At 46.8% G+C, this 26,724-nt stretch overlaps 2 protein-coding genes across 15 annotated transcripts in view; both read right to left on the bottom strand.

The window, feature by feature from the left end:
- Positions 1-26,724, bottom strand: part of LOC309383779 (major histocompatibility complex class I-related gene protein-like) — a 342,086-nt gene that overhangs the window by 28,721 nt on the left and 286,641 nt on the right. For 10 of the 13 annotated variants that reach the window (XM_081936656.1, XM_081936655.1, XM_081936667.1 and 7 more), the window contains one exon: positions 13,603-13,635. In XM_081936656.1, the coding sequence (XP_081792782.1) occupies positions 13,603-13,635 (33 nt within the window). Of the gene's footprint in view, positions 1-13,602; positions 13,636-14,329; positions 14,363-14,887; positions 14,987-19,715; positions 19,998-20,820; positions 21,097-26,724 lie in introns of all 13 variants that reach the window. The other 3 variants (XM_081936659.1, XM_081936658.1, XM_081936657.1) reach the window with 2 other exon arrangements.
- LOC309383798 (class I histocompatibility antigen, F10 alpha chain-like) overlaps positions 12,013-26,724 on the bottom strand; it is a 219,786-nt gene continuing 205,074 nt past the window's right edge. For both annotated transcript variants that reach the window (XM_081936712.1, XM_081936716.1), the window contains 2 exons: positions 12,416-12,449; positions 12,013-12,158 (listed from right to left, as the gene is read on the bottom strand). In XM_081936712.1, the coding sequence (XP_081792838.1) occupies positions 12,430-12,449 (20 nt within the window). In that variant the 3' untranslated portion in view covers positions 12,013-12,158; positions 12,416-12,429. The remainder of the gene's footprint in view (positions 12,159-12,415; positions 12,450-26,724) is intronic.

Raw genomic sequence — 26,724 nt, 5'->3', positions numbered from 1 at the left:
CCCATTGTGTGCCAAAAGTGGGGGAGCGCAGGGGGGGGGGTCGTGCTTCATCCCTGAAGCCTCCGGAGGGCGAAGAACGGCCCTACAGGCAACCCGGAAGTGACAACACCCGGAAGCAAATCTGGAATAACAGGAGAGTTTCTGAGGGGGTGGGGGGGGAAGGTGAGCACAATTTTCCAAGCGACACAAAACTGAAGAAAAACTCTGGGCAGCTTAGAATACAGGTAGTCCTCGACTTACGACCACAATTGAGCCCCAAATTTCTGTTCCTAAGTGTCCTCATTTGTTAAGTGAGTTTTGCCCCATTTTACGACCTCTCTTGCCCCAGTCGTTAAGTGAATCACTGCAGTTGATAAGCCAGTAACTTGGTTGTTGGGTGAATCCGGCTTCCCCACTGACTTTGCTAGTCAGAAGGTCACAAAAGGGGATCAGGTGAGTTTGGGACACAGCAACGGTCATAAATATGAACCACTTGCCATGAGTCTGAATTTTGATCACGTGATCCTGGGGATGATCTACAAAGGCCGTACCTGTGAAAAGCGGTCATAAGTAACTTTTTTCAGTCCCGTTGTAACTTTGAACGGTCACTAAATGAACCATTGTAAGTCGAGGACTACCTGTCATTGGAAGCCAACTTAAAAGGGACAACATTCGGTGTTGAAAGAGTAACATTCGGTGGGGGGAGGGGGGAATCCAGGGGGGCTCCAAAGACTCCCCAATCCTACTCTGGGGAACCCTGTGAGGTCTTCCTAAAAGGGCATTTGGAGGGTGGGTCCCACAAGCGTCTCCCCTGGGCAGGTGATGTTCCAGAGCAGGGGACTCCAACCGTGGCAACTTTAGGCCTGGAGGACTTCAACTCCCAGAATTCCCCAGCCAGCTTTGCTGGTACAGGGGCTCCTGCTTGAGCAAGGGGTTGGACTGTGAGGTTTTTGGATGGTGGGACCCACAAATACAATCCTAAATTGCATGAACAGAGGGATACAATCAAGATGAAGTGAGCTACTAATACCACTCCATAAAGCCCTAGTAAGGCCACACCTAGAGTACTGCATCCAGTTTTATTCACCACACTATAAAAAAAATGTTGAGACTCTAGAAAAAGTGCAGAGAAGAACAAGGATGATTAGGGGACCGGAGACTAAAATATATGAAAAACGGCTGCAAGAACTGGGCATGGCTAGTCTAGGGAAGAGAAGGACCAGGGGAGACATGGGAGAAGCCTTCCAATATTTGAGGGGCTCCCACAGAGAGGAGGAGGAAGAGGTCAAGCTACTTTCCAAAGCACCTGAAGGCCAGACAAGGAATCGTGGATGGAAACTGAACAAGGAGAGATTCAATCTGGAAATAAGGAGGGATTTTCTGACAGTGAGAACAATCAACCCATGGAACAGGAGTTGCCTTTGGAAGTTGTGGGAGCTTCATCACTGGAGGCTTTCAAAAAGAGACTGGACTGCCATCTGTCAGAAATGGTGTAGGGTCTCCTGCTTGAGCGGGGGTTGGACTAGATGACCTATAAGGTCCCTTCCATTTGTTAATCTGTTAAAATATCTCCCAGCAGGTGATGTCCAGAGGACACAACTGAGAAAGCAGAAGGCTGGGGTGGCTCCAGGGGATTTAGGGTGCATTTGCTCTTCCCGATGGGGCAGAGAGGACCGGAGATGGGGGTCCCTGAAGGATCCAGGCCTTCTACCACGAAAGGCCTGATCGGTGATGAGCAGCGCTTTGAATTGGCCCATGAGCAACCAATGCACCTCTGACAAAAACCCCGATGGCTGAGGGACTTTAACCAGAAGGCGCAAACCGAAAGCAAAAGCGCCACGTTGGGGGATTTGGGGCTCTGCAGAGGAGGAGGAAGAGGAGGTGGTGCGTGAGGGAACCCCGGCCTGGCTCTAAAACGAGTCTTCGGATGAAGAAGGACCAAAGGGCCACCATGGAAGGACTTTCCCGAACTCCCCACACCCGGGGGAAGGATACTGCAAAATCTCCATTCCCTCCCCATCCAGAGATGGTATTTGCCGGTTCTCCAAACTACTCAAAATTTCCGCTACCAGTTCTCCAGAACCTGTCCGAACCTGCTGAATTTCTCCTCTGATCTGGATATGTAGGATCCAATCTGGGTCAGTCACTGGCAGCAGAGTTTTCATCTTCCGAACTTTTGGACTCAGACGGGAGCCCATCCTCAGGGAGCTTCCTCACAGCAGAGTGTGTGCTTTGGGCTGTTCTGCGTGTGATATTCACAGGGTGCCTGTTGAGTGTGGCTTTTTTAGAAGTCGATTGAGTTGTAGATGGCTGGCCTTTACGTGCATTCATTAACCTCACATCTTCCTGCTTCATTCTGCATGCATTTGCTTCTCTTTGGCCTAGAATGTCTCCTTTGAGCTCCGCCCTGGGGAAGTGACGGCCTTGGTGGGCCCAAACGGCAGTGGAAAGAGCAGCTGCGTCGCCCTCCTGGAGCACTTCTATGAACCCCAATCCGGGGAGGTCCTGCTGGACGGAGTCCCAGTTGGGAAATAGGAGCACAGGTCTCTCCATAGGCAGGTGAGAGAGGAGGGAGCAGCCTGGTTGGGAGCAGCAGAGGGTGAGGGGAAGCCTCTGAGGTTCATCCTCTTCTGGACTGAAATGTTTGGGTTTCTTGGCACTAGAATGGGGGTTTATTCAACAAGGAAGAGAAAGTGGTTGGGAGATGGAGAGGGAAGAAATGTTAGGCCACGCAGTTTGAATGAGACCAACCCAGTGTCCCTTGGGAGTCTCATCACCCGCAGGATGAGGCCTGGGTCCCCTTGGGGGGTGGAAGGGCAACACTTGGGGATGTTTTGGAAGGGGGGGTTGATGCAGAGTAGGCAGGACCATGTGATATTAGCAGGACGTGGCTGGAACTGATTGGGCTTTAAGAGCATTGCAGTTTTTGTCTGCTTAATAATAATAATAATAATAAATAATAAATTTTATTTGATTAGCCGCAACCCTCTCCCGAAGGACTCGGGGTGGCGTACAATCAAAACGGATAAAAATACACATAAGACAAACATATATACAAAAGAACAAGACATATACATATGTGAATGGAGGAGGATTGACTTATAAGTGAAAAGACAGTTAAAAATACAATTTAAAATCCCCTTAAATAAAATTACTAAATTAAAAAACCCATCAGGAGCGTTACGAAGTTATGGTTGAGCCAGGCCAGCTATTTGGAAAAGGTGGGTCTTGAGCTTGACACGGAAGGAGCGGAGGTCAGTAGTGGTCCTAATATCCGGGGGGAGGTCATTCCACAGGGCTGGGCCCGCCACAGAGAAGGCTCTGCTCCTAGGCGCCGCCCCATGGCACTGTCTGGTAGACGGCACCTGGAGAAGTCCCTCTCTGTGCGAGCGGATGGGTCGTAGGGATGTATGGGGCAGAATACGATGTTTGTGTTTTAAAATCCTAATTTTTATGGCCTACGCCAGGGTGTCAAACTCAAGGCCTGGGGGCCGGATCCAGCCCACGGGGTGCTTAGATCTGGCCTGCGGGCGCACCCTGAAAACAGTGAAGGACCTGCCCGTGGTGCGTCTGCCAGCCAAAAGGGAGGTTGGGAGGGCCACACACAGCCTCCCAGGCTCCGTTTTGGGCTGCGAAAGCCTCCTGTAATCCTCTGCCAGTGAAAATGGAGCTCAGGGAGGCCGTGTGGCAGAGGGTTGTAGGAGGCCATCGCAGTCCAAAACACAGCCCGGGAGAGCTGCGCACGGCCCTCCCGAGCTCCCTTTTGGCTGGCAGAGGGCTGCAGGAGGCTGTCGCAGCCAAAAACAGAGCCAGGAAGGGCCGTCGTGGCTGAAAATGGAGCCTCGATGAGTGACATGAAGCTGGTCACGCCCACCCTGCCTACGTCCACCCGGCCCCCTGAGGTCAAACACAACCCTGATGTGGCCCTCAATGAAATCAAGCTTGACACCCCTGGCCTACACGGTGCTTTCTCTGCATTTCCTGTCTCAAAAATGGGGGAAGAGCCTCTGATTTTGAGAATGGTGTGGCTGACATGCAAAAATGCCCCAGAGAATGGTGAAGGCAATGCCATTAAGGCAACTTTGGGAGCCACAAAAGTGGTGCTTGAAATCTCCAAAGATGCCCAGCTGTTCTCTAGTGCAGAAGGTGGTAAAAGATACGTGGAATGAAAGGCTTTTGATTTCTTATGTTCCTTGGTAAGTTAAAAGGTGCGGCCTTCAGGAAATTCTGCATACGTGGTTTATATCCTGAGATAAAAGTTTAGAATCTCCTGGGATCTATAAATGAGGCCGTACCGTTTCTCTGGCAACCGTGTGAAGGTTACCCAGATGTGATTTGTTTTGGTGACCTTCCTAGTCCAGCCACAGACCGGGAATTAATCCAGATGCCAACAAGATCCGATGTAGCTTTTCAAAATCAGGTGAGGTTGGCTGGGTGTTGCCCCTTTGCTTCCAAATGAAAAAGAGCAGAGAACAGCTCAAGGTCTTCAGTTGGGAGATGTGGTGAAACTTATGTCTGCATGTAAGATTCACTACAAGAAGGACTGTGTTGTGTCCCGTGAATCCAAGGAATATGCAGACCCAGGCTTGGCTGTCTGCCACGACTAAATTACACAGATAAAGCCACCCCTTGCCTGGGAGCCTAGAAAGTTCTCTTCACAAACACAAGATAACACTTATAGAAGGCTATCACAATGGCTTGAATATCCTGCAAAGATCCCCCTCCCTTCGCCCCACTTATAAGCTCTTTGGGAGGGACCACACCCTTAACCAACTGTCCCTACTGTTAGGGTGTAACCAACAAGTTGGGTAGACAATATATTGCACAAGGCATGTTATGTATCTTTAAGAGAGGAGATCTGCTAATTAGTAGATTACAGCATATAAATTGCAGCTGATGTTCTCTCTCTCTTTCTCTCTTGCTTGATGTATGATAACTGCTGTCTAACTGTTATTACTGTTGCTACTACTTACTGTGTGTAAGTTATTGGACTGTTTTTCTCTGTGTATGACTTTTTGGCTGTGTTTATGGATTTTGCTATATTCTTCAGAAAGTAAAGTTTATTTTTGTTACTTTACTATCCATTATTCAGTGTGGTTGCTTTATATATCGCACGCTGCGTATACTTTACAGGGTTGCTCTGTTATAACCTCGACCTGGGGTTCATTGCTAGTGCTTAATCGCACTAGTACCACTAACATTGGTTATGGGCCCAGACACCCTGCCTTAATATTTTATTTTTATGCACCACTTTTTGGATAGTTTATTTTTGTGAATATGGCACAAGAATATTCTGCTGCACTCTCCATGATTACCCGGTTTGATGGAACCAACTATGTTTCCTGGTCCTTGAAGTGTTCCCTACTTCTGCGTAGAGAAGGACTGTGGTCTGTGGTTCAGAACCCACCAGATGTTACAGGTTGGGATCCTGCTGATGATGAGGATGCGAAGAAGATTGCGCAGTGTAACAGGGACAATGAGAGAGCTCTCTGCATTATTGGACTAACACTGAATGACCAGCAACTGGTCCATATTCGTGGCGAAGAGTCTGCTGCTAGGTGTTGGAACACATTGCGGAGAATTTATGTTCGGGACAGTGTGGGTGCTCATATTCATCTCACACGGAAACTGTTTAGAGCCTGTTTGCAAAAAGGTGGTGATATGTTGGCTCATTTAGACTTCATGAAGAAAACTTTACAGGATTTGCAAGAAAAAGAGTTAATTTTTTTCTGAGCTTCAACAGGTGTATATTATTCTATCATCGCTTGATGAAAGCTACGACTCTTTTGTTTCCTCATTGGAAGTTCTTTCACGTGATGAACTGACATTATCTGAGGTTACCGGGAGATTGCTTGAAGAGTCCAGACGAAGAGAGGATAGAGTTCAGTTTAGAGACAATCAATCACAAGAAGAAACACAGTTTTCAACTGTAAATTTTGTTAAGAAATGTTATTCTTGTGGTGGTAAGGGGCATATTGCTAAGAACTGTAAAAATAGCAAGAAAAGGAGTGTTGCTAATAGTAAAAGAAAAAGCAACAATGTTACTGTAACTGTTGCTAAGGTTGATAAGGCTGTAAACCATAGTTTCTGGGTGGTTGACAGTGGCGCATCCCATTCTATAACTAAGGTTAAAGAAAGGTTTGTTACTATGAAGGCTAGCAAACAGCACATTTCCTTAGCAAATGGTTGGAAAATCAAGGCTTCAGGTGAAGGTACAGCTTATTGTCCATGTATTAATGAAAAATTGGAAATGTTATATGTACCTAAAATGAAATTTAACCTATTATCTGTAAAAGACCTTGTGAAATGTGGGTTTACAGTAACATTTAAGAATGATAGATGCATTATTGAAAAAGAAGGTAATAGTGTTATTGCCAATTTGGAGAATAATTTATTTATTCTACATGAGAACTCTTTAAATATTGCGAGTTCTGAACCTAATTATAGGAATAAACAGCCCCATGATAACTGTATACATCTACTTCATAGACGTTTAGGCCATGTAAATTTTAAAATGGTACGTCAAACTGTTATTCTATCTAATGGAATCAATTTGAAACCTTGTTCAAAATATCTTAACTGTAATGCCTGTAACCAGGCTAAAAGTAAGGTTACTCCTGCAAACCGGTTTCAAGGATTTAAGACATCTAAACCACTGGATGTAATGTTTGCAGACCTAATTGGCCCTAAGAAACCTAGCTTAGGAGGTGCCTGCTATATACTCAGCATTATGGACCATTATTCTAGGTATGGTTTCTGTTATGTAATGAAATCAAAGGCAGAAACTTTCCAACATTTTACTAAATGGTTAAAGTTTGTTGAACGTAAGATGGATAAAAAAGTACTTTGCCTAGTCACTGATAATGGGTCTGAATTCACTAATCATAGGTTTACATCAATGTTGGAGAATGCTGGTATAGAACATAGGCGTTCTGCCCCCTATAGGCCAGAACATAATTCATTTATTGAAAGACGTGGTCAATCATTGCAGGCAATGACCAGAACTATGCTAGTTGATTCTGGTTTGTCAGAAAAGCTTTGGGGTGAGGCTATAATGTGTGCAAACCATATTCTGAACATAGTAGTTAACTCAACTACTGGTAAGATTCCTTATACTCTTTGGCATGGTAGGAAGCCTGATTTGAGTTATTTACACACATTTGGTGTCCCTGCTTGGGTGCATATTCCCTCACAGACTAGACGGAAGGATCAAAGCAGAGCTAGGAAGATGGTTTTTGTTGGGTACAATTCCAATCATAGATCGTTTAGGTTCTGGGAACCTGGAACTCGGAGAATTATGCACAGTGCTAGTGCTAAATTTTCAGAACATGTTGGTTGGGAGAAGCTAGAACAAGAGTTTCACAAGGTTTGTGATGATATAGATGTTGATCGTTTGGTTAATCACGATACACCAAATGAGCAGTTAGAGAATCAGGATGGTCCATCTATTACTCTGAAAGGGGAGGAAGATGTAGATGTAGAATCTACTCGTGAGGTGGAACAGGATGATCCTGTAAGTCCTGTATTGCCTAGGAGGTCTACTAGGGACAGGCATCCACCCGACAGATACCAAGCCAGTGTAGTATTGCAAGTTAGCATAGAACCTTCTAGTTTTGCAGAGTTAAGGCTGTATCCTGAAAAGGAAAAGAAATTGTGGAAGACAGCTATGGAGAAGGAGTTGAAATCCTTACAGGAATTGAAAGTTTATGAAGAAGCTAAGCTCCCTTCAGGGGAGAGTGCAATTGGCTGTAGATGGGTGTTTAAAATTAAAAACGATGCTGCTGGCAATGCTATTTATAAGGCTCGTTTAGTTGCTCAAGGGTTTTCCCAAACTGAGAGGGATTACGATGAGGTTTTTGCTCCGAGCTTGAAAGCCTCTACGTTGAGGGCATCATTGGTGTGGGCTGCTAAGTATCAGTGTAATGTTACCCATATTGATGTTGAAACAGCGTATCTGCATGCTCCATTGCAGCATACCATTTATATGAAGATGCCACCAGGTGTGGATTCTAATGGCCAGACTGGTTGTTGGAGACTTAAAAAAAGCCTTTATGGTTTAAAACAGTCCGGTTTTGAGTGGAACAGATGCATAGTAAATGAATTAAAAGCTATGGGATTTATTCCAGGTTTGGCTGATCCTTGTTTGTTTAGACGGGTGAAAAATGGTTTGATCTCATTGTTGCTTTTGTTCACGGACGATATAGCTATTATTACTAGGTCTGAACAGGAAGCTATTGACATTGTTTCACAATTAGAGAGTAAATTTAAAATCCGGAATTTGGGTGAAATTAAGCATTATCTGGGCTTAGATGTGGTTAGAACCAGTAAAGGTTTTAAGCTGTCACAGGCTAGTAAAATTAATCATTTGCTTAAGAAATATAGCATGGAGCTATGTAAGACTGCAAAGACACCAATGGCATTGGAGTTTAAACCTGAGGTAACTGAGGGTACTGGTTTTGATAAAGGAATCTATCAATCTTTGATAGGTAGCCTAATGTACCTAAGTAATTGGTCTAGACCAGATATATCATTTAGTGTGAACCAACTGGCTAGATTCAATGATAGTCCTTCAGAGAGGCATTGGCAAGCAGCAAAGCGTGTGCTGCGTTATTTGAAGAAAACTATCCACTATTCATTGTATTTAGAACCAAATAGGGATTTAGTTTTGACTGTTTATGCTGATGCGAATTTTGCAGCTGCTATAGATAATAGGAAGTCAACTTCCGGCATAGTCTTTATGCTAGGTGGTGTACTGATTGGATGGAGGTCGATACGACAGAAACACATAAGCTTATCCACAATGGAAGCTGAGTTTTCATGTTTGTCGTTGACATGTACTGAGCTGATATATTATAAGCAGTTGCTTATAGATATGGGATTAAGTATCAATGAACCTTTTACGGTTTATGAAGATAATCAGGCAGCAATAAAAATGGCGACTAGTTTAGCTATAAAAACGAGGTCGAAGTATACTGATTTGAGGTATCTTAATGTTCGACAAAGCATTAAGGATGGCCTGATAAAGTTGGAATATTGTTCAACTGAAGACAATTTAGCAGACAACTTCACTAAGGCACAAAGTTCAGTGAAACATACCTCATCATGTGAAGGTTATCATCTTACATTGTGAGTGGATATATTGATCTACCCAAAGGGGAGAATGTTAGGGTGTAACCAACAAGTTGGGTAGACAATATATTGCACAAGGCATGTTATGTATCTTTAAGAGAGGAGATCTGCTAATTAGTAGATTACAGCATATAAATTGCAGCTGATGTTCTCTCTCTCTTTCTCTCTTGCTTGATGTATGATAACTGCTGTCTAACTGTTATTACTGTTGCTACTACTTACTGTGTGTAAGTTATTGGACTGTTTTTCTCTGTGTATGACTTTTTGGCTGTGTTTATGGATTTTGCTATATTCTTCAGAAAGTAAAGTTTATTTTTGTTACTTTACTATCCATTATTCAGTGTGGTTGCTTTATATATCGCACGCTGCGTATACTTTACAGGGTTGCTCTGTTATAACCTCGACCTGGGGTTCATTGCTAGTGCTTAATCGCACTAGTACCACTAACACCTACTTCCTTCTATAACGTCTTCCTCACCGCTGTTCCTGTCTCCGATCAATTCGACCTCTACGTACATCAGGAACAACCTCCCTCTGTTCCTCCTCACTGCTCCCTGACTCAGATGCCACCTGGTGGCCAACAGGCCTCTCTAGTTCCTGCTCTGACTCCAAACACCCTCCAGAGTCTTCCTCATCCTCCAGAGCAGTCCCATAATGGTCTGAGCTGTCAGAGTCCACCAACAACTCAGCCAGCCGCTGCTGGACCACAACAGACTGGGAGTGACATTATAACTGTGTTCCAATATTTGAGGGACTCCCACAAAGAAGAGAGGGTAAACCTGTCCCAAAGGTGCTCTTTCAGGAGACAACTGGCCTTCCTTGTTTTTCCCATTCCCAGCTGTACTGTCAGAGCTGAAGAAGCTTCTGAGATGAAAAGCAAAAGATCTTCCAAAGAAAAAACAAGAAAATCCATTTCCCTCCTGAAAAAGCACCTTTAGGACAACCGAGGCCTGGATGACTGAGAATCTCTCCAGGGAATCAACCTGTTTCCCAAAGCACTTGAAGGCAGGACAAAAAGCAACAGATGGATATTAACCAAGAAGAGAAGAAACTTAGAACTAAGGAGAAATTTCCTGACAGTGAGAACAATTAATCAGGGGAACAACTTGCCTCCAGAAGTTGTGAATGCTCCAACACTGGAAGTTTTTAAGAAGATGTTGGATAGCCATCTGTCTGAAACGGTATAGGGTTTCCTGCCTAGGCAGGGGGTTGGACTAGAAGACCTCCAAGGCCCCTTCCAACTCTGTTATTCTGTGTTCTGCACCCTAAGTGTCAACTTTGACCATCAACAAGCCCCACTTTGGAAAGTGCTTGATGAGGAGGATGAGTGAAGTTTCTCCCTCAGCCCAGTCCTGTCCTGATAGGCCTCCCTGTCCAATTGCTGCTTCGGCCATACACCCACTCTACCTTGCTTGGCAGCAGACATTCCGGGGGCTAAAAAGTATTGTATGGTGCTGAGGCTGCCTGTGTATCTTCCCCCCCAACCCACATCCACAAAGCCTCACCTGCATTGCTGCAAATCTCCCCCCCCCTCAACCCCTGACGTCAGCCTCCTATTGCCTGCCAGCCTCCTTATGAGCCTCCCGGGACCTGCAAATACCTGTAGCCAAAGATACCTGTAGCCAACCCCCTGGCTTTGTTGGTGAGAAGCGGACAGGTAATGGGAAGGAGATCCTTGCCTAATGACCTGTGAGATTATCTTAACAATGGCAGTTGGGAAGGCGTGGATTGTCTTCACTAAGCAGTGCGGTCATAAAACATCAGCCTTGTAACCACATCGCTTAGCAATGAAAATCCCTGACAGAAAAGCTCTTGTGACTTTAGGACCATTTGTTACACGGATTATTTTAATTGTAATAATATCATTAAACCATTAAATACAGAAAAGAGAATTCAAAGAGCTGATTGCACTGTTGGGCCGTTTCAAAAATCACCAGTCCTAAATTCTCTTCTATATTTCTAAGCCAAGACCAAGTAGACCTTTTGCACAAGATCAACTGTTGAGGCTGGAGAACCATCAGGACACAGGAGCAAAATGGCTGCCTCCTCCCCGAAGGAGCACACAGGAAATTCTCCAGTTCTTCCTCCTTCCAGATTTTGCTTTGCTTCTGCCCCCTTCCCGTCACTCAAAGTAAAATTGGAATTGGGGTCTCTGGTCAACAAGGAGGGTAGAATCCCTCTTAATTCCTACCTCCCCAAAGATACAACAACTCAGGTAAGAGGAAAAGAAATCCTTTATTTTCATCAAACAAATTTTGGCAAACTTACAAAAGATGCGCAATTGTTAAGGAGATAGCAGCCTGACAATTGATTTCATCATCGGTTTTTCTAAATTATGAAAAGCCATAAATGGCAATCTATAAAAAAAATCAGTGTGTAATGTTACACTCGGTATATGGATTGTCAAACTTTGTGTTATGAAATATATGGTCAAATAACCGTGCAATAATCAATTAAAAATGCATCAACTAATTTAGCCGCAAAAATCTCAAAACGCACACTTCTCTTAGTAATAGTTCCATCGAAGATTACATTAAAAAAGATAAAACTAACACAAGGAAAAAAACCAAAAAGAAATATCCACCTTCATCCGCAACAAATATAATGAAAATTAACAATTTACCAATCTTTCTTAAAGTAAAACCAAGAAACTCTTCATCCGATTCCTCAGCCCATTCTCTATAAACCCATCTCTAAAACCTCATCTTTAACCTCTAACCTCTATCCACTAAAATTAATTAATAAAAGCCCATTAAGGGGGTTATGCAACCTATTTATCTATTATAAACTATTATCTACGAAATCCAATTTGAAATCTTTTGATTCCACAATTAGTAACAATCAATATCTTCTTTTCTCCTCTGCTCCTCAGTCATAATAGGAAAAGTTTACTGATTCAGTGATAAAGGCAGTGATGAAAAACCCAAAAATCTCTCCTGGTTCCAGCATGCAGGAAGGCCCTGAACGGCTCCTCCTGAGAGTCCGGCCTAATTCAGAAGGAGGCCGATCCCCTCTTCTCTCCTCTCTCCTCCTTATGCTGGGCGTCTCCCCTGCAAAGAGGAGGGAGAAAGTATCCAAGGGTGAGTTGGTTCAAGACATTCAGAGCCTGAGAGGTGCCAGAGGATCAGAGTTTGGGGGCAGGAAGACCCCTCCCCCAAGCCCTCTACCCCAAACTCCTTACCTTCCAGTGTCTGAGGTGAATGGGAGAGAGAAGAGGGATTCCCAAAGCATCTTCACCCCCACTTGGTCCTTGGACCCCAAAGCCCCCCCCCTCTCACCCCACACGGCCCCCACCGAGACCACTCACCTGCAAGGGGGCTGCTAAGCAGTCTGGTTGATCCCTGGATTGGAGAGAGAGACACAGAATGAATCAATGTCTGGATCCTCTGAGGAGGAGAAATCTCTCTCTTCACCATTCAACCTCTTCAGCTTCCCAAACTTCTCAGACGACGTAAAGCTTTTCATTGATTTACTAATTAAACTTCCATCTCCACCGATCTCATTAAGGTGACTCTAGGCAGCTCACAGTGAAATTCAATAAAATACCACGTAGAATATTTAAAACACTAAATGAAAACCAAACTCCCCCATCAGATCCTGTTGCCTTTGGTCTGAAAAGAAGATCGTGTCCAGTGTGTGACCTCTGTCTCCAGTCGGACCCCGGATGACAGCCATGAACTCCTGGGCTGCTTTGGAGGCCAAACCCAGGGATGGCAGATTGAGGACTCCCAGGACCATAATCCTGGGCAACCCCATGCCAACCCTGAGATGCCCCCAGCAGCTGAGGCAGGGAGCTGGCCCTGCATCAGGGAGGCTGGTACAGTAGCAACAATCCCAACTGGGGAGCCCAGAGTCAGAAACAGGAAATCTCAACCAGAATTGAAGGGTTGGGAGCTTCCTGAGTGCCAGGAGAGATTCTCAGATGACCACTGTAACCCCACCAATCCTGCCTGGGGTCTCAGTTGGGCCAAATCCTAAGCCTCTCTGGGCACATCTTTGAGAGAGGGACCCCCCCCCTTCCAGAGTCAGCCAGGTCTCAGCTATGCCACCAGAGGAGTCTCTAACCACTGGGGATCATGGCATTACTGATGGTTTCCCTATTTGCCCTCTGTGAATTGAGGCCCTTTTCCTCCAAAGGGGGCCAAGGCTCCACCATGCAGACTCTGGGCTGCCTCCCCTGCCTGAATCCAACAGGGAGAGTTTCCCTTCTCCTCTGCAGAATCAACCAGTGCAAGGAAAGTGGATTTTATGACATTCATGCCTAAGGCAGGACTAGAACTCACAGTCTCGCCTGGTGCCCTCACCACTAAGCCAAAGTGGGTGCAGTTATTCTTATTATTCCACTAGAACCGGACTCAGAGGGACCCCAGGGAGGATGAATTGGGGGGGGGGGTTTAAAAGTGGGGGCCTCTCCCTCTTTTCATCCCCTCATCCCCCCCAAAGTCTTGCAAAGGGTCAGAATGGCTCATGCAGCAGCTGCTCCCTCCGACTTACCCTGGTCTGAACTGCTGGATCCTTTGTCACTTGCTGGAAAAGAAAGGAAAAGGGGATGAGGGAGGAAGTCTGTCTGTCTGTCTGTCTGTCTCCCTCCTTATAGGAAGCTCAGCTCTTTCTGACCCCCTCCCTTTCTCTCTCCCACACAATTAAAAATGTACAAATAACAGGGAGAGAGTTTGGATCAAACTGCTTTGGTTAAAAGGCATTGGAAAGAATTATTAACATTTATTATTTATATCATACAAAGCCAGAAGGCAGAGCTGGTCTAAAAAGATACAGATGGATTCAAAGATTATTTCTGTAACTAGTTTGTGAGCCTTTGGGACAGAAGACCAAGAGGAGATCCAGCTGGCATCCCCCAAAACTCCTTTTCCCTCAAAATTCCCCCTTTTCATCCCTAATTGTATGGAGCTTCTGACTCTCATTTGGCCAAGCCTTTCCTCTCGGCCTTCTTGGGAAACAGAGCATGTCCTCAGTCAGAGGGACCTTCCACCACCTGTGTCTTCTCCTCTTCTTAAAGGTTCCTTCTTCCAGATGTTTCTCCTAGAGGTTTCTCCCACTTCTACTAATAGACTGGCTGTAATGAAAAGGGGGCCCAACTTCCTCAGCCTGGTTCTTAGCATGAAGAGGAAGACACAAACATACACACATCCCTCTCAAATAACGGTGCCTCTGGTCCATGCTCTAAATTGGAGATTACATGTAAAGAAGACAAATCACTCACTTGGTGCTGCTCTGTACTCATCTTGACGTCTCTCTGCAAGAATAAAAATCAGTGAAAGCTCAAAAGAAACCACCAGAGATCATCCAAACTCTCCCTCTGTAGGAGCAAGAACTCCAGATGCTTCACCGTCACTTAGTCCCATCAACCAAGACAGAAAGATCTTCAAAATACAAATGCATCTCCTGATTTGCCCCAAGAGAGACCTGCTGCCTCCGAGATGGATGGAGGGGAATTGGGGGAAGCAGAAGGAGCAGCTGGGAGGGGAGGGAGGTTTCCATGGAAATCCTTCTCTGCTGCTCTTTGACCAAAGCCTTTGAAAGGGACAAAGGAACTGGGATGCCTCTTCCCAACTCAGAAGGAGGCAGGACTGCCTGAATCTCAGACTCAGCTGAATTGAGACTGGAGTCCCAGCAAGAGGCTGAGATCTCAGATCCTCCCCTAGAGGGCTGGGAAAACAGGACAGAAGGAAGCCCAGAAGAAGCTCCCCAAAGGGAGAGACTTGGCAGGAATCTCTCCATCTTCCTTCCATCACCCCCCCTCCCCAAAAGAGATACTTACTGAAGAATACCACAATTCCAGCAATCACACACGCCAGGACAAGGGCAGCCACAACGCAGCCGATGATGAGCCCCAGGTTGGATTTTGAATTGGTTGGTTCTGAATTGGGGGAAAGAGCAGATCATTGAAGGAGAACCTCAAACAATCTTCCCAATCAGGGAAGAGACCTAAAGAAGTGAAAGCTGGAAATACCCCAAATTAAAAACTCCATGTGATCATTTTTGGGTCCCTCTAAAGGTAACATGAAGAGGCCTTGATAACCGTTGTTAGAGGACGTTTCCTCATGACGCTGCCTTCTTCTCACACCGGCCCAGCATGAAGGCAACTGAATTCATCTGTAGCTTTTCCACTCAAAAGAAGCCCTTTGTCACCTTGTGACTCACAGCAGCTTCCAAAACAAAAACTTCACCAACACAATAATGTAAACAAAAATTGTTAAACAAAAACATTTTTGTTTCTTTTATAGGTTGCTCCAATAAACCATGTCTCTGAATGGAATTAGGCAGATCTGTATGCTTTTTTTCTTCAATTTGAGTTTTTGCATTTTATTATTTGAAGTAAAAAAGTTCATATCACCTATTTTTTAAAGGTACACACTTTAAAACAGACTCAAGCTCAACCCGTCCAAGACGGAGTGGCTGTGGCCACCGGCACCCCGGTTCAACCAGGTGACTCCATCACTGGCCATTGGGGGCGAACATCTGGCCCCCATGGATCGGGTACGCAATTTGGGCATCCTCCTGGATGCCCGGCTGTCAATAGATGACCATGTGACAGCCATGGCAAGGGGGGCGTTTCACCAGGTTCGCCTGGTGCGCCAATTGCGTCCCCTATTGGACCGGACCGCCCTCCGCACAGTCACCCATGCCCTTGTGACGTCCCGGCTGGACTACTGTAACGCTCTCTACATGGGGCTCCCCTTGAGATGCACCCGAAGGCTGCAGTTGGTTCAGAATGCGGCCGCACGGGCAGTTTCGGGAGTCACTAGGTACTCCCACGTAACACCTCTCCTGCACGGGCTGCACTGGCTACCTGTGGCTTTTCAGGTGCGTTTCAAGGTGTTGATTATCATCTTTAAAGCGCTCCAAGGCACAGGACCTAGGTATTTGCGGGATCGTATCCTGCCCCATACATCCCTTTGGCCGATCCGCTCACACAGAGAGGGACTTCTCCAGGTGCCGTCCACTAGGCTGTGCCAGCGGGCGACGCCCAGGGGAAGGGCCTTCTCTGTGATGGGCCCGACCCTCTGGAATGACCTTCCCCCTGATATCAGAACAACTACAGACCTCCGCTCCTTCCGTAAGAAGCTTAAAACCCACCTGTTCAATTTAGCCGGCCTGGCCTAATCCCAGCTTACCCACCTCAAGCCTGCCTTTTTTAAATTCTATGGGTTGGTTTTAGGCCGAGTTTTAATTTTTATCAATTTGTACAGGGTTTAAGGTTTAATTTGATTTTAAGGGTATTTATTATGTATATGGTGGTTCCTGTACACCGCCCCGAGTCCCTTCGGGGAGAGGGGGCGGTCTAGAAATCAAATAAAATTGAAATTGAAAAATTGAATTCATTTTCTTTGTCCAATCCAGAAATAGCATAAAATTGTATATTGTGCTTCCAGAACTTCAGCATGAAAATGGAATATGGTCTACCTGTCGAACACAGGTACGAACCTACTTAAGGACATACCTTGTGGCAATAAGAGCGGCCAAATGTTGACATTGTGCCGCCCTTATTGCGTCCGCAGATAACCGCCCTGCCGCCCTGTTCCAGGTGATCCGCTCTCTTCTTTCACAGAGACCGTGGGAAGCCCCTTTACAGGGCAGGGCAGAGGAATTTGGGAAATATCTGCAGGATAAAATCGATCAAATCCAGAGGGAATGGGTCCCACTCAGTGGGATAGGAGGGATGCCCCAGGCGAGTCTTGAGAGACCATCCTGGGAGGAGTTTGACTCGGTGGCCATCGAGGATTTGGACAGGTTACGCGGGCGACTACGAGCCGCCACATGTTCATTGGACCCGTGTCCCTCCTGGCTTGTACTGGCATCCTGGGAGGTTACACGATTATTATTATTATTATTATTATTATTATTATTATTATTATTATTATTATTATTATAAATGTTTAGAAATGCGAAGAATAATAAAGAATAATAATAAGGGCCAGGGATAGGGGTTGTTCCTCTATCCTGGTCCTATTAGATCTCTCAGCGGCTTTTGATACCATCGACCATGGTATCCTCCTGCACCGGCTGGAGGGGCTGGGGGTAAGGGGCACCGTTCTACGGTGGTTCTGCTCCTACCTCTCCGACCGGACGCAGCGTGTGTTGGCAGGGGAGCAGAGGTCGTCCCTGAGGCCTCTCATTTGTGGGGTGCCACAGGGGTCAGTCCTCTCGCCTCTCCTGTTCAACACATATATGAAACCGCTGGGTGAGATCATCCGTGGTTTTGGGGTGGGATATCATCTGTACGCTGATGATACACAGCTGTACATCTCCACCCCGAACCACCCCAATGAGGCCGTTGAAATGATGTCCCGGTGTTTGGAAGCCGTACGGGTCTGGATGGGTGACAACCGACTCGAACTCAACCCCTCCAAGACGGAGTGGCTGTGGCTTCCGGCACCCCGGTTCAACCAGCTAATTCCAACACTGGCCATTGGGGGCGAGCAACTAGCCCCCATGGAACGGGCGCGCAATTTGGGCGTCCTCCTGGATGCCCGGCTGTCCATGGATGACCATGTGGCAGCCGTGGCGAGGGGGGCGTTCCACCAGGTTCGCCAATTGCGCCCCCTATTGGACCGGGATGCCCTTCGCACAGTCACTCACGCGCTGGTGACGTCCCGCCTAGACTACTGTAATGCTCTCTACATGGGGCTTCCCTTGAGATGCACTCGAAGACTGCAGCTGGTCCAGAATGCGGCCGCGCGGGTGATTATGGGGAGTACGAGATACTCCCATATAACACCTCTCCTGCGCGAGCTGCACTGGCTTCCTGTGGTCTATCGGGTGCGTTTCAAGGTATTGATTACCATCTTCAAAGCGCTCCATGGCACAGGACCTAGCTACATGCGGGATCGCATCCTGCCCCATACATCCCTACGACCAATTCGCTCTCACAGAGAGGGACTTCTCCGGGTGCCGTCCACTAAGCAGTGCCAGAGGGCGGCGCCCAGGAGTAGGGCCTTCTCTGTGACGGGCCCAGCCCTCTGGAATGACCTCCCCCCGGATATTAGGATTACCACCGACCTCCGCTCCTTCCGTTCAAAACTCAAGACCCACCTTTTTCAACTAGCAGGCCTGGCTCAACCATAGTTCCATTTTATTCCCCCTGGCAATTTTTTAAACTTATAATCTCTATTGGGGTTTTAATTTAACTTATTTTAATATTTTTATGTTATTATAATATTGTATTGTGTTTTATACCTCCTCTGTACAATGTGTACAACGTGTAATTTTTATAATATGTGTTTTATTTATTGTACGCCGCCCCGAGTCCCTTTGTGGAGAGGGAGCAGCTAACAAATTTAATAAAATACAAATAAATACAAATGGTGATATCCAGCTTCTGGATGGTCCCACAAATGGCAGAAATAGAATAATGGATTAACAGAGTTGGAAGGGACCTTGGAGGTCTTCCAGTCCAACCCTCTGCTCAAGCAGGAGACCTTATACCATTCCAGGCAAGTGGCTCTCCAGTCTCTTCTTAAATGCTTCCAGTGATGGAGAACCCACAACGTCTGAAGGGAAGCCATTCCACTGATTAATTCTTCTCCCTGTCAGGAAATTTCTCCTCAGTTCTAGGTTGCTTCTCTCTTTGTTTAGTTTCCACCCATTGCTTCTTCTCCTGCCCTCAGGTGCTTTGGAGAATAGCTTGACTCCCTCTTCTTTGTGGCAGCCCCTGAGATACTGGAACGTATCATGTCACCTCCAGTCCTTCTTTTCCTTAAACTAGAAATGTCCAATTCCTCCAACTGCTCTTCAGATATTCTAGCCTCCGGGCTCCCAATCCTCTTTGTTGCTCTTCTCTGCACTCTTTCCAGAGTCTCAACATCTTTTCTATATCGTGGCAACCAAAACTGGATGAAGAATTCCAAGTATGGTCTTACCAAGGCATTATAAAGTGGTATTGCTTGGGGGGAGGGGAGAAGGTTTGAGGAGGGAACTTTAAATTTAAATTTCTCTTGCACAAAACTCAGGATTCCCATTGAATAGCAATCCTGCCACTTGTGAATGGATGCTTGCTAAAAACAGCAACAAAAATAAAAGGAATATTTTATTCTGCCTGGGATATCAGCATAACAATTATATTTGAGTATTTCTTGTATCCTGGTGACAATCATCAATAAAAAATTAGAATTAGAATTTTGCAACCTTGGAAGTACAGTGTATGTCAAGGACACTTCTGAGCATATGCAGAGTTCTCTGAGAGAGGGTTTTTCCCTTGGGTTTTATGCTGAGCCTCAGGAATTCATATATCATAAAATAATGTGCAACTTCTTTCTTAGAGGAGCTACACAGAGAGACCTTTTGAGCTTCAAAGCAGGAAAACAAAGTGAGTCTCTGATGGGGAAAAAGCTCAGACTTGGGAGCCTCTTTTCTGACTCCGGATGCCTCAGTCCAGCCTCTCTCGGCCTTTCCTGAAGGCAGCTGCCCTTCATCCCTTTTAGCCAACATCTCCCTTCAGAAAAGGGGCTCCCAGACTCCTCCTGATTCTGGTCCTTTCGAGGGATTGGAAACAAGAGGATATCTGGAAACAGCTGGGGTCAGATTTCTCTCCCACCACCCTCCAGCCTGCCAGAGAGCCCAGCCTTCCCCTCCCTGCAGCCTCTCACCCTTCAGCTCCAAGTCCAGAGGCTCCTGCAGGCCGTCGTGCTCCACGTGGCACCGATAGCGGCTCCTCTCTTTGGGGTCGATCCGGATGCTGAGCCAGTAGTGGTAGGTCCCATCCGCGTTGGGGGCCAGAAACCCATGAAAGGTGTCCTCCAGCCATTCCTCCCCATCCCTCCTCCAGGAGGCATCGATCTCCCTGGGGTAGAAGCCATCCACGCGGCAGACGTGCGTCTCCATCCCATCCTCCACCTCCGTCCGGCTGCTCACCGTCACCTTTGGGGTCTCTGCAGAAACGGCACCCCCAGAATTAACCCTGAGCCCTTCCAGAGCCTGGAAGGTGGATGGGAAACTTGGAGGGGCAGGAAAATCTCCCACCACTTAGTTTTAACCCAGAGATTCACATTCCACACTTGCAGCCTCTCCAAGAGTTTTAGGAAATTATCCAGATCTGGAAAAGGCTCAACCAGAAGAACTCCTGATTTTGAGTCCTTCCCAAATTGAGGCTCCAAGGAAATTCCTTTCTGGCTGCTTTGAACTCTGGGTGATCTTGGGCTGCTCCCTTCAGGGGAGGGAAAGTGGAGATGGTCTTTTAGGTTCCCTTTCAAGACAACAACAACACAGAAGATTCTCCCTACTTTTTGCATCCTCTTCTGCTCCCCTGAATCTGAGGCTGCTCCAGGCATCTTTCCAAGGGACACAACCCCAATTTTAAGAGGAAGAGAGATCAAAGGGAATCTCACAATGATCAATTGGGAAAAGAGATTTTGTCTCTCAAAAGGGGGGAGGGGGCAGAGAGAGACTGATGCCAATGGAAGAGAGAGAGGGTCCTCCCCAGGCAGGGAGGGGCTGTGGGCAATCATCAGGGGGGGGGGAATTCTCCCATTGATCCTAATCTCACCCAGCTGATCCTGGAAGGATGAAGGACCCCAGGGGGGAAGGGGGAGACCTAGGGGAGAGGGGGGGTCTACATGCAAGAGGGGCTAGAAGAGAAGGAGGGGGATTCCCACCAGGGCAAACAGGCTAAAGACCAGGGACCCAAAGGGGCTGAATGTGCACAAGAGATCCAGCCATAAAGGAGGAAAGTCCAGCCTGGATCCAGATGCTCACCTGTCCTCAGCAGAGTCTCATTCCCATAGGACAGGTGCTTCTCCAGCCACTCAATGCAGATTTCCTCCAGGTAAAACTTATGTCTCAGATTCTTTCCTGGAAGAGCATCCCATTTCCTCTGGGTTATCTGGGCTTGGGGATCAGGAGCCACCCAGGTGAGGGTCTCCTTGTCGAAGGTGATGAAGGTCCTCCCTTCGTAGCCATATTGTTTAAACCCTCTTTTGCTCTTGTCTTGCTGGAGCTCACAGCCATACATACACTGCCATGTGTGAAGGCCTAAAAGACAGACAGGAGGATGGTTTGGGGAGTCCTGAAGATAGGCAGAGACCCCCTCCCTGCAGGGACTTTGACACAGTCACTGACACCCCCATTTCCTCCCAAGCATTCAAGGGAAATAAGTCCCCATCAGTAATTGTCCTTTTCCCTTCCCTCGACCACCATCCCTGCATTTCTTCCCCAGGATGGAGCCCCTGAACCTCCCCAGGAAAAGGAATCTGGGAAAGCCAGCAGAGGATCCCAAGGGAGACAGAGAAAAGGAGGAGTCGCAAAGAAACGGAAGGACGGAGACCCTTCCATCTTTCCTTCTGCCATTCCTCCGCAGGGGAGACTCTTGGGGGGAAAGGAAGGGATCCCAGAGAGGGAACAGTTGCCTGAACCTGCAGCTGCAAAGAGGGAATGAGAATCTTGTGCCTCAAAGAGGATCTGGTCGATCTGGAAAAAGCTTGCAGGGATCCCTGTGACCATAAATCATGTTCTACGTTCACAAATAGTACCAAGTCATAAGGGATGGTTCCCACTTTGGGCTAACCAGAAACAAACCATGGTTTAATGTAATGTGTGAATGAAGCCTCGAAGGGCCCCAAAGGAATATTTTCCTCAGCAACAGCAGCAAGTGGCCCAGTCTGACCTGGAGACCCAAAGGGTTATTGACCTTTGAAATGAAGTTTGAAGCTTACAGGCTCTGGAAGGCCCTGGAGAAGATATTTCAACTTCAAGTGAACAGATTCTTGGATTGAAAAGAAAACGGAATGTTTGAAAAAAACAAAAGGAAATCCTGAATTGTTTCTACTCCTGTTTGGGCTTGAGAGGGAGGAAGGACGCCAGGAACCCTTGAATCTAAAGGGAAACCACCTGGAAGTAGAGTTGAACTAAACTGACCAGTCCTCTCCTTTCCTCTCCACACCCATGAATGACAGGTGAGGGGATCCTTTCTCTGCATCTTCTGCTCAGCCAGAGAACTTCCCTTTGGAGGAAGAGGAAGATCCTTGGGACATCCAGTCTGATCCTTCCCTTGAGAGGAGATTCCCTGATCTGCCCATGGGAAAAAATAGTTCTAGATTTCTGTCCAAGAAGAATCTCCTGCCATTCACAGGAAACCACTAAATATTTGGCTGCAGTTTTCAACTTCTGAGAACAAATTCTGTCATTTCAGAACCATCAAAAGCTAAGACAGAAATTGTCTTCTTTCCATTGAAGATGAAATGTGTTCTTATCTCAGGTTTGGCACAGAATTGAATGTTTGTGCAGCAAAAAGAAAGCACAGGGATCACATTGAAAAGGCAAGTTTCGTTTTTGATGTTTAGTGTAAGAACGCTATTAATGCATCTCTACAGGTCTACGCATGAAACAATTCTGGCCCATCTCTGAGCCTGGATGTTCAGGGGTTTCCTGACATCTGAAAAATAGTTCAAGGGTTCCTGCAGGGTCAAAAGGTTCAGAAAGGCTGCTTTAAGAGAGGCTAAATTTATATTTATGTTTATAACTGCTGAGAAGAATATCAGAAATCACTTTTTCTTCATCTTTTTTCTTTACAAATTTTCTTCCACTGGTTTTATTTTCTTGTACTTTCTTTCTTTGATTGGTTTCTTTTCTATCTTTTACTTTATGTTACTTTCTATTTGTTTTTATCTCTTTTTAAAAAAAACTTTTAGTAAAAATTAGATAAGTTTTTTTAAAGGCTGACAGGACGTCAGGGATCATTAAAATGGTATTGAAAACACAAGAGAGGGAAATGTCAGCAAAACCTCCACATGAATCCAGGCAGAGAGACCACATCTGGAGTATTGGGTGCAGTTGTGGTCCAAAGGCCTCATAAAAGGAGAGGAGGGAGCCAGGGAAGGTCCAGAGGAGGGGACCCAGGCGATGGGAGGGGGGAAGCAGCCTCCCTTGGAGGGAAGGTTGGGACCTTTGGGGCTCTTTAGCCTGGAAAGGAGGCTCCCCTCCACTCTGGCCGCTCTCCTTCCCCCTTCCTCCACCAGGGGGAGCCTCTGGGCCGAGCTCTGATCCCCTGGGAGGCCAGCAGGGGGCCTGGAGGGATCTGGGGGGATCCTGGGGGATCTGGGGCAGGATTGGCAGAGCTCTGGGGTCTGCCTGGAGGGGGGGAGGGGGAAGGAGAGGGGGGAAGAATTGGGGGGGGGCTGCACCTCCGTGGGACGAAAGGAGGGGAAACGGCTGATGTTTGTGGAGAAGGTTTTCCTCAGCCAAATGGAGCCTTGAGCTACACACACATTTCCTTCCATCCCTTTTCCTAAATGAGGTTCCTTGGAGGTGAATCTTCTCCCCCCAAAGGTGGCAGAAGAAGGGAAGGGAGGATGAAGAAAGAGCCTCCCCCCAAATCCAGGGCAGCCCCTCCAAGAGGGCAGGGCAGGAGTTCAGCCTGAGGGACCAAGGAGGGGAAGCCATGAAGGGCCCCAAATGGAGGTTTCTTCCTTTCCTGTCTTTCCCCCTCAAGCCCATTGGGAGGAAATGGACCTCTGATTCCCCCCCCCCACAAGAGCCCCCCCACCCCATTTGGGCCTCCTGGCCTCTCCTTCCAACTGGAGGATAAGGAGGAGCTCCTGGCATTTGCCACCCCCCCCTCATTGCCCCCCAAAAAGGGGGTGAAGGAAAGGGATCTAGTCTCCCCAGGTGGATCTGCACTTGATCCCTCATTTCTCTGGGGTGGAAACAGGGAGAAGGAGGAGGATCTGCTTCCCCCAGGATCCACCTTCCTCCCCCACAGCAGGAGATCCACCCAGGACCCCCCAACTGTCATGGGGGGGAGAGGAGATTTCGGTCTCTTTTTACCTCCGTTTATATCAACCTCCAGAAAGAGAGATGGAGACATTTCAACACGTTTCCATTAACTGCAATGGGCAGAAAATGTCAGCTATGGAGACAAGGACAATCTTACGTGGATTTGAAAAAGAAAATAAACATATATTAACAACAACGCAACAATCCAGAGGAAGCCGGTGATTGGCCAAGCTCAACCAATAGAAAAAAAATATCTGCATGTCGTCATTGTTGCTAGGCGGATGTCCAGGCACAACAGGTGAGAGAGGCGGAAAGGAAAAGCGAAAGTTCATTCAGGAAATCCCCTTCCAGCCATTCCGCCTCTTGGGGGGAGGGGCGGAACTGGGGGGGGGCTGGGAAAAGCGGGAGCCTTTTCTGGGCCTGGGGGGAGGGGAGACCCCGCACAGCCCCTCGCAGTGGGAGATCAGGTGGAGATTCCCAAAAAGTCAGTGAAGTCTTGGGCTGCATCAACAGAGGGAAAACATCCAGAGAAGCCGAGAAACGATCATTCCCGTTTTTCCTGCAGACCTGAGGCCACCCTTGGAGTGTCGGCTCCCCTTCTGGTCTCCATGATTCAAAACAGATGCTGAGACCCTGGAAAGAGAGCAGAGAGGAGCAACAAAGACGATAAAGGAAGGTTGAATGGTATGGAGAACCATTGAGAGAACTAGGTATGCCAGGCATATGGAATAGAGGAATTGAGGGGTGTGTGTGTGTTTGTATGTGTCATATTAACTGTCTTCCAGCACTTGAGGGTCTGTCCCAGAGAAGAAGGGATTGAGCTCTTCTCCAAAGCCCCAGGCAGCAGGACATGAAGCAACGGGTGGAAGCTTGTTAAAGAGAGATCCAACCTAGAAGTAAGGAGAAAATTTTCTAACAGTGAGAACAATTAATCAGTGGAATGGCTTACATCCTGGAATTGTGAGTGCTCCATCACTGGAAGTTTCCAAAAGCAGACTGGAGAACTGTCGGAGTGGGATGGTATTTACAGACCTGCGACAGGCAATTCCTGACAATGATAGGATAGGAAGGTTTCTTGTATGAAGTACAACAAATGCAATCTTCGACCCAAAAGGACAAATGCAATTGAGCAGATGTGAACACTAATCCTGTAAAAGAATTCACCTAGATTGCTTTTAAATAACAAACTCTCTGTGTGAATATCTGAGCCGTATTTTAAGCAGCATGCTAGATTTGGACCTCTGTCCCAAAGGGGAGGCTCTCTATTTCTGCAGAAATGAACAGCTGACAGTTTCCTCCCTCGTTCCAGCCTGACTTCTTGGCCAGCCTTGCAGGGAAAACAGAACCCAACGGAGGCTCTGGCTGTGGCTGACTGAGGGACCTTCTGCCTCCCTTTCACCCATCTGTCTTTCTACCCCTGAAGAAGGCAGAGGCCATTAGGGGGACCTTCCGATTCCTGGTGAGTCCCTGGAAACTGGCCGTCTGCAGGATGAGCCTCCCCTTCAGGTCCTCCCTTTTCTCTCTGGGTTCACAGCAGGCGTAACCTTCGTCCGTTTTAACTGGCTGGTCGGTTTATGGTGCAGCATCTCATGCAAATGGGATCCACAGACAATACACACAAGTCCCAGAAGGGAAAATTCACCAAGGTCGCAAGAAACCCAATGTGAGAAGGTTATAGAAAGGTATCTCTTAGGTGCGTGACTGACTCAGTTACGTCCGCTGTGTGAATCTGGCCTTTGTGGGTCAGGAGAATCCCTGGCAAATGAGAGGCTGGTTCCTGAGCCAGGATTTTGGAAAGGAGCCAGACAGGAGACGGATTGAAGCCGCTTAGGGCAGCCTTTACCTATGAAAATCAGAGGAAGGGGAGGGAGCTGCCCTGCCCAAACGTTCTGGGGCCTCTTTCTCCAGGCACAGCCCTCCCCCACATGCCTCATCTGGGGAGGACCCTGGTCGACCCAGATATGCACCCCTGCCTCTCCAGACTCCTTCCTTAGGGATGCCCAGAGTTTATTGATTTGTTAGTCAAATGTATATAACCATCCTAGGTGCACTACTCAAGTGTACTCTACATGGGGCTTCCCTAGAAGAGCCTCTGGAAGGTTTCAGATAGGAGAAAATGGGGTGATGTGGACAGTTATTATGCACCCCAAGAACGACACACACCTCTGCTGCACAAGATTGATTACCAGTTTGCTTCTGGGTTCAATTCCGGGTCCTGTTTTTGACCTTTGAAGCCCTTCATGGAATGAGACCCACTCTTCCAATCACATCCGTCCACCCCATCAGCTCTAGCAGAAGAGGCACGTTGTGGGTCTGGGCTGTTAAGGAGTCACAAGTAGTGGGATCCAGGAGACGGGGCCTTTTCTGCTGTGATCACCATCCTTGATATCTTTCCAGAAGTCCCTTAAAAGAATGGTTGTGTGAATAGGCTTTGGGATCTCAAGGAACTGGGGAACTAGCAATGGGGCTGCATTGCTGATCACATCAAATCTTTCCTTCCTGTTGATTAATAATAAAATGATTTGTTAAAAATTGCACAAAAAAATTAAAATATTGGAATGAGAAAGATTCATGGTTTAATACACAAGATTCTCAAAAGGAATATAAAAATTAAATCAGAGAGGTTTTTTTAGAAGTAATGGACAAAGAACTTGAAAAAATAGCTTTCTTTTAACAATGATAACTTTTTTAAAAAGAGAGAACTTCATTGTTTTCCACATCAACAGCAGTGAGAATGGCCAGATTAAGTGCTTGAATCAAAGACAAGAATACATCCAGTTTTATTTCTAGTTGGAAACTGTTTCTGGACTTTGTTCTCGAGATGGAAAAACATGAAATGGCTAACACTTATTAAGTTTGCAAAAGGCAAAGGTTGAGGCTGTAATGTTG

The sequence above is a fragment of the Natrix helvetica genome (genome assembly GCF_964273705.1).
Source record: "Natrix helvetica genome assembly, chromosome: 1".
NCBI lineage: Eukaryota > Metazoa > Chordata > Lepidosauria > Squamata > Natricidae > Natrix > Natrix helvetica.
This window is presented reverse-complemented; position numbering and strand designations above follow the sequence as displayed.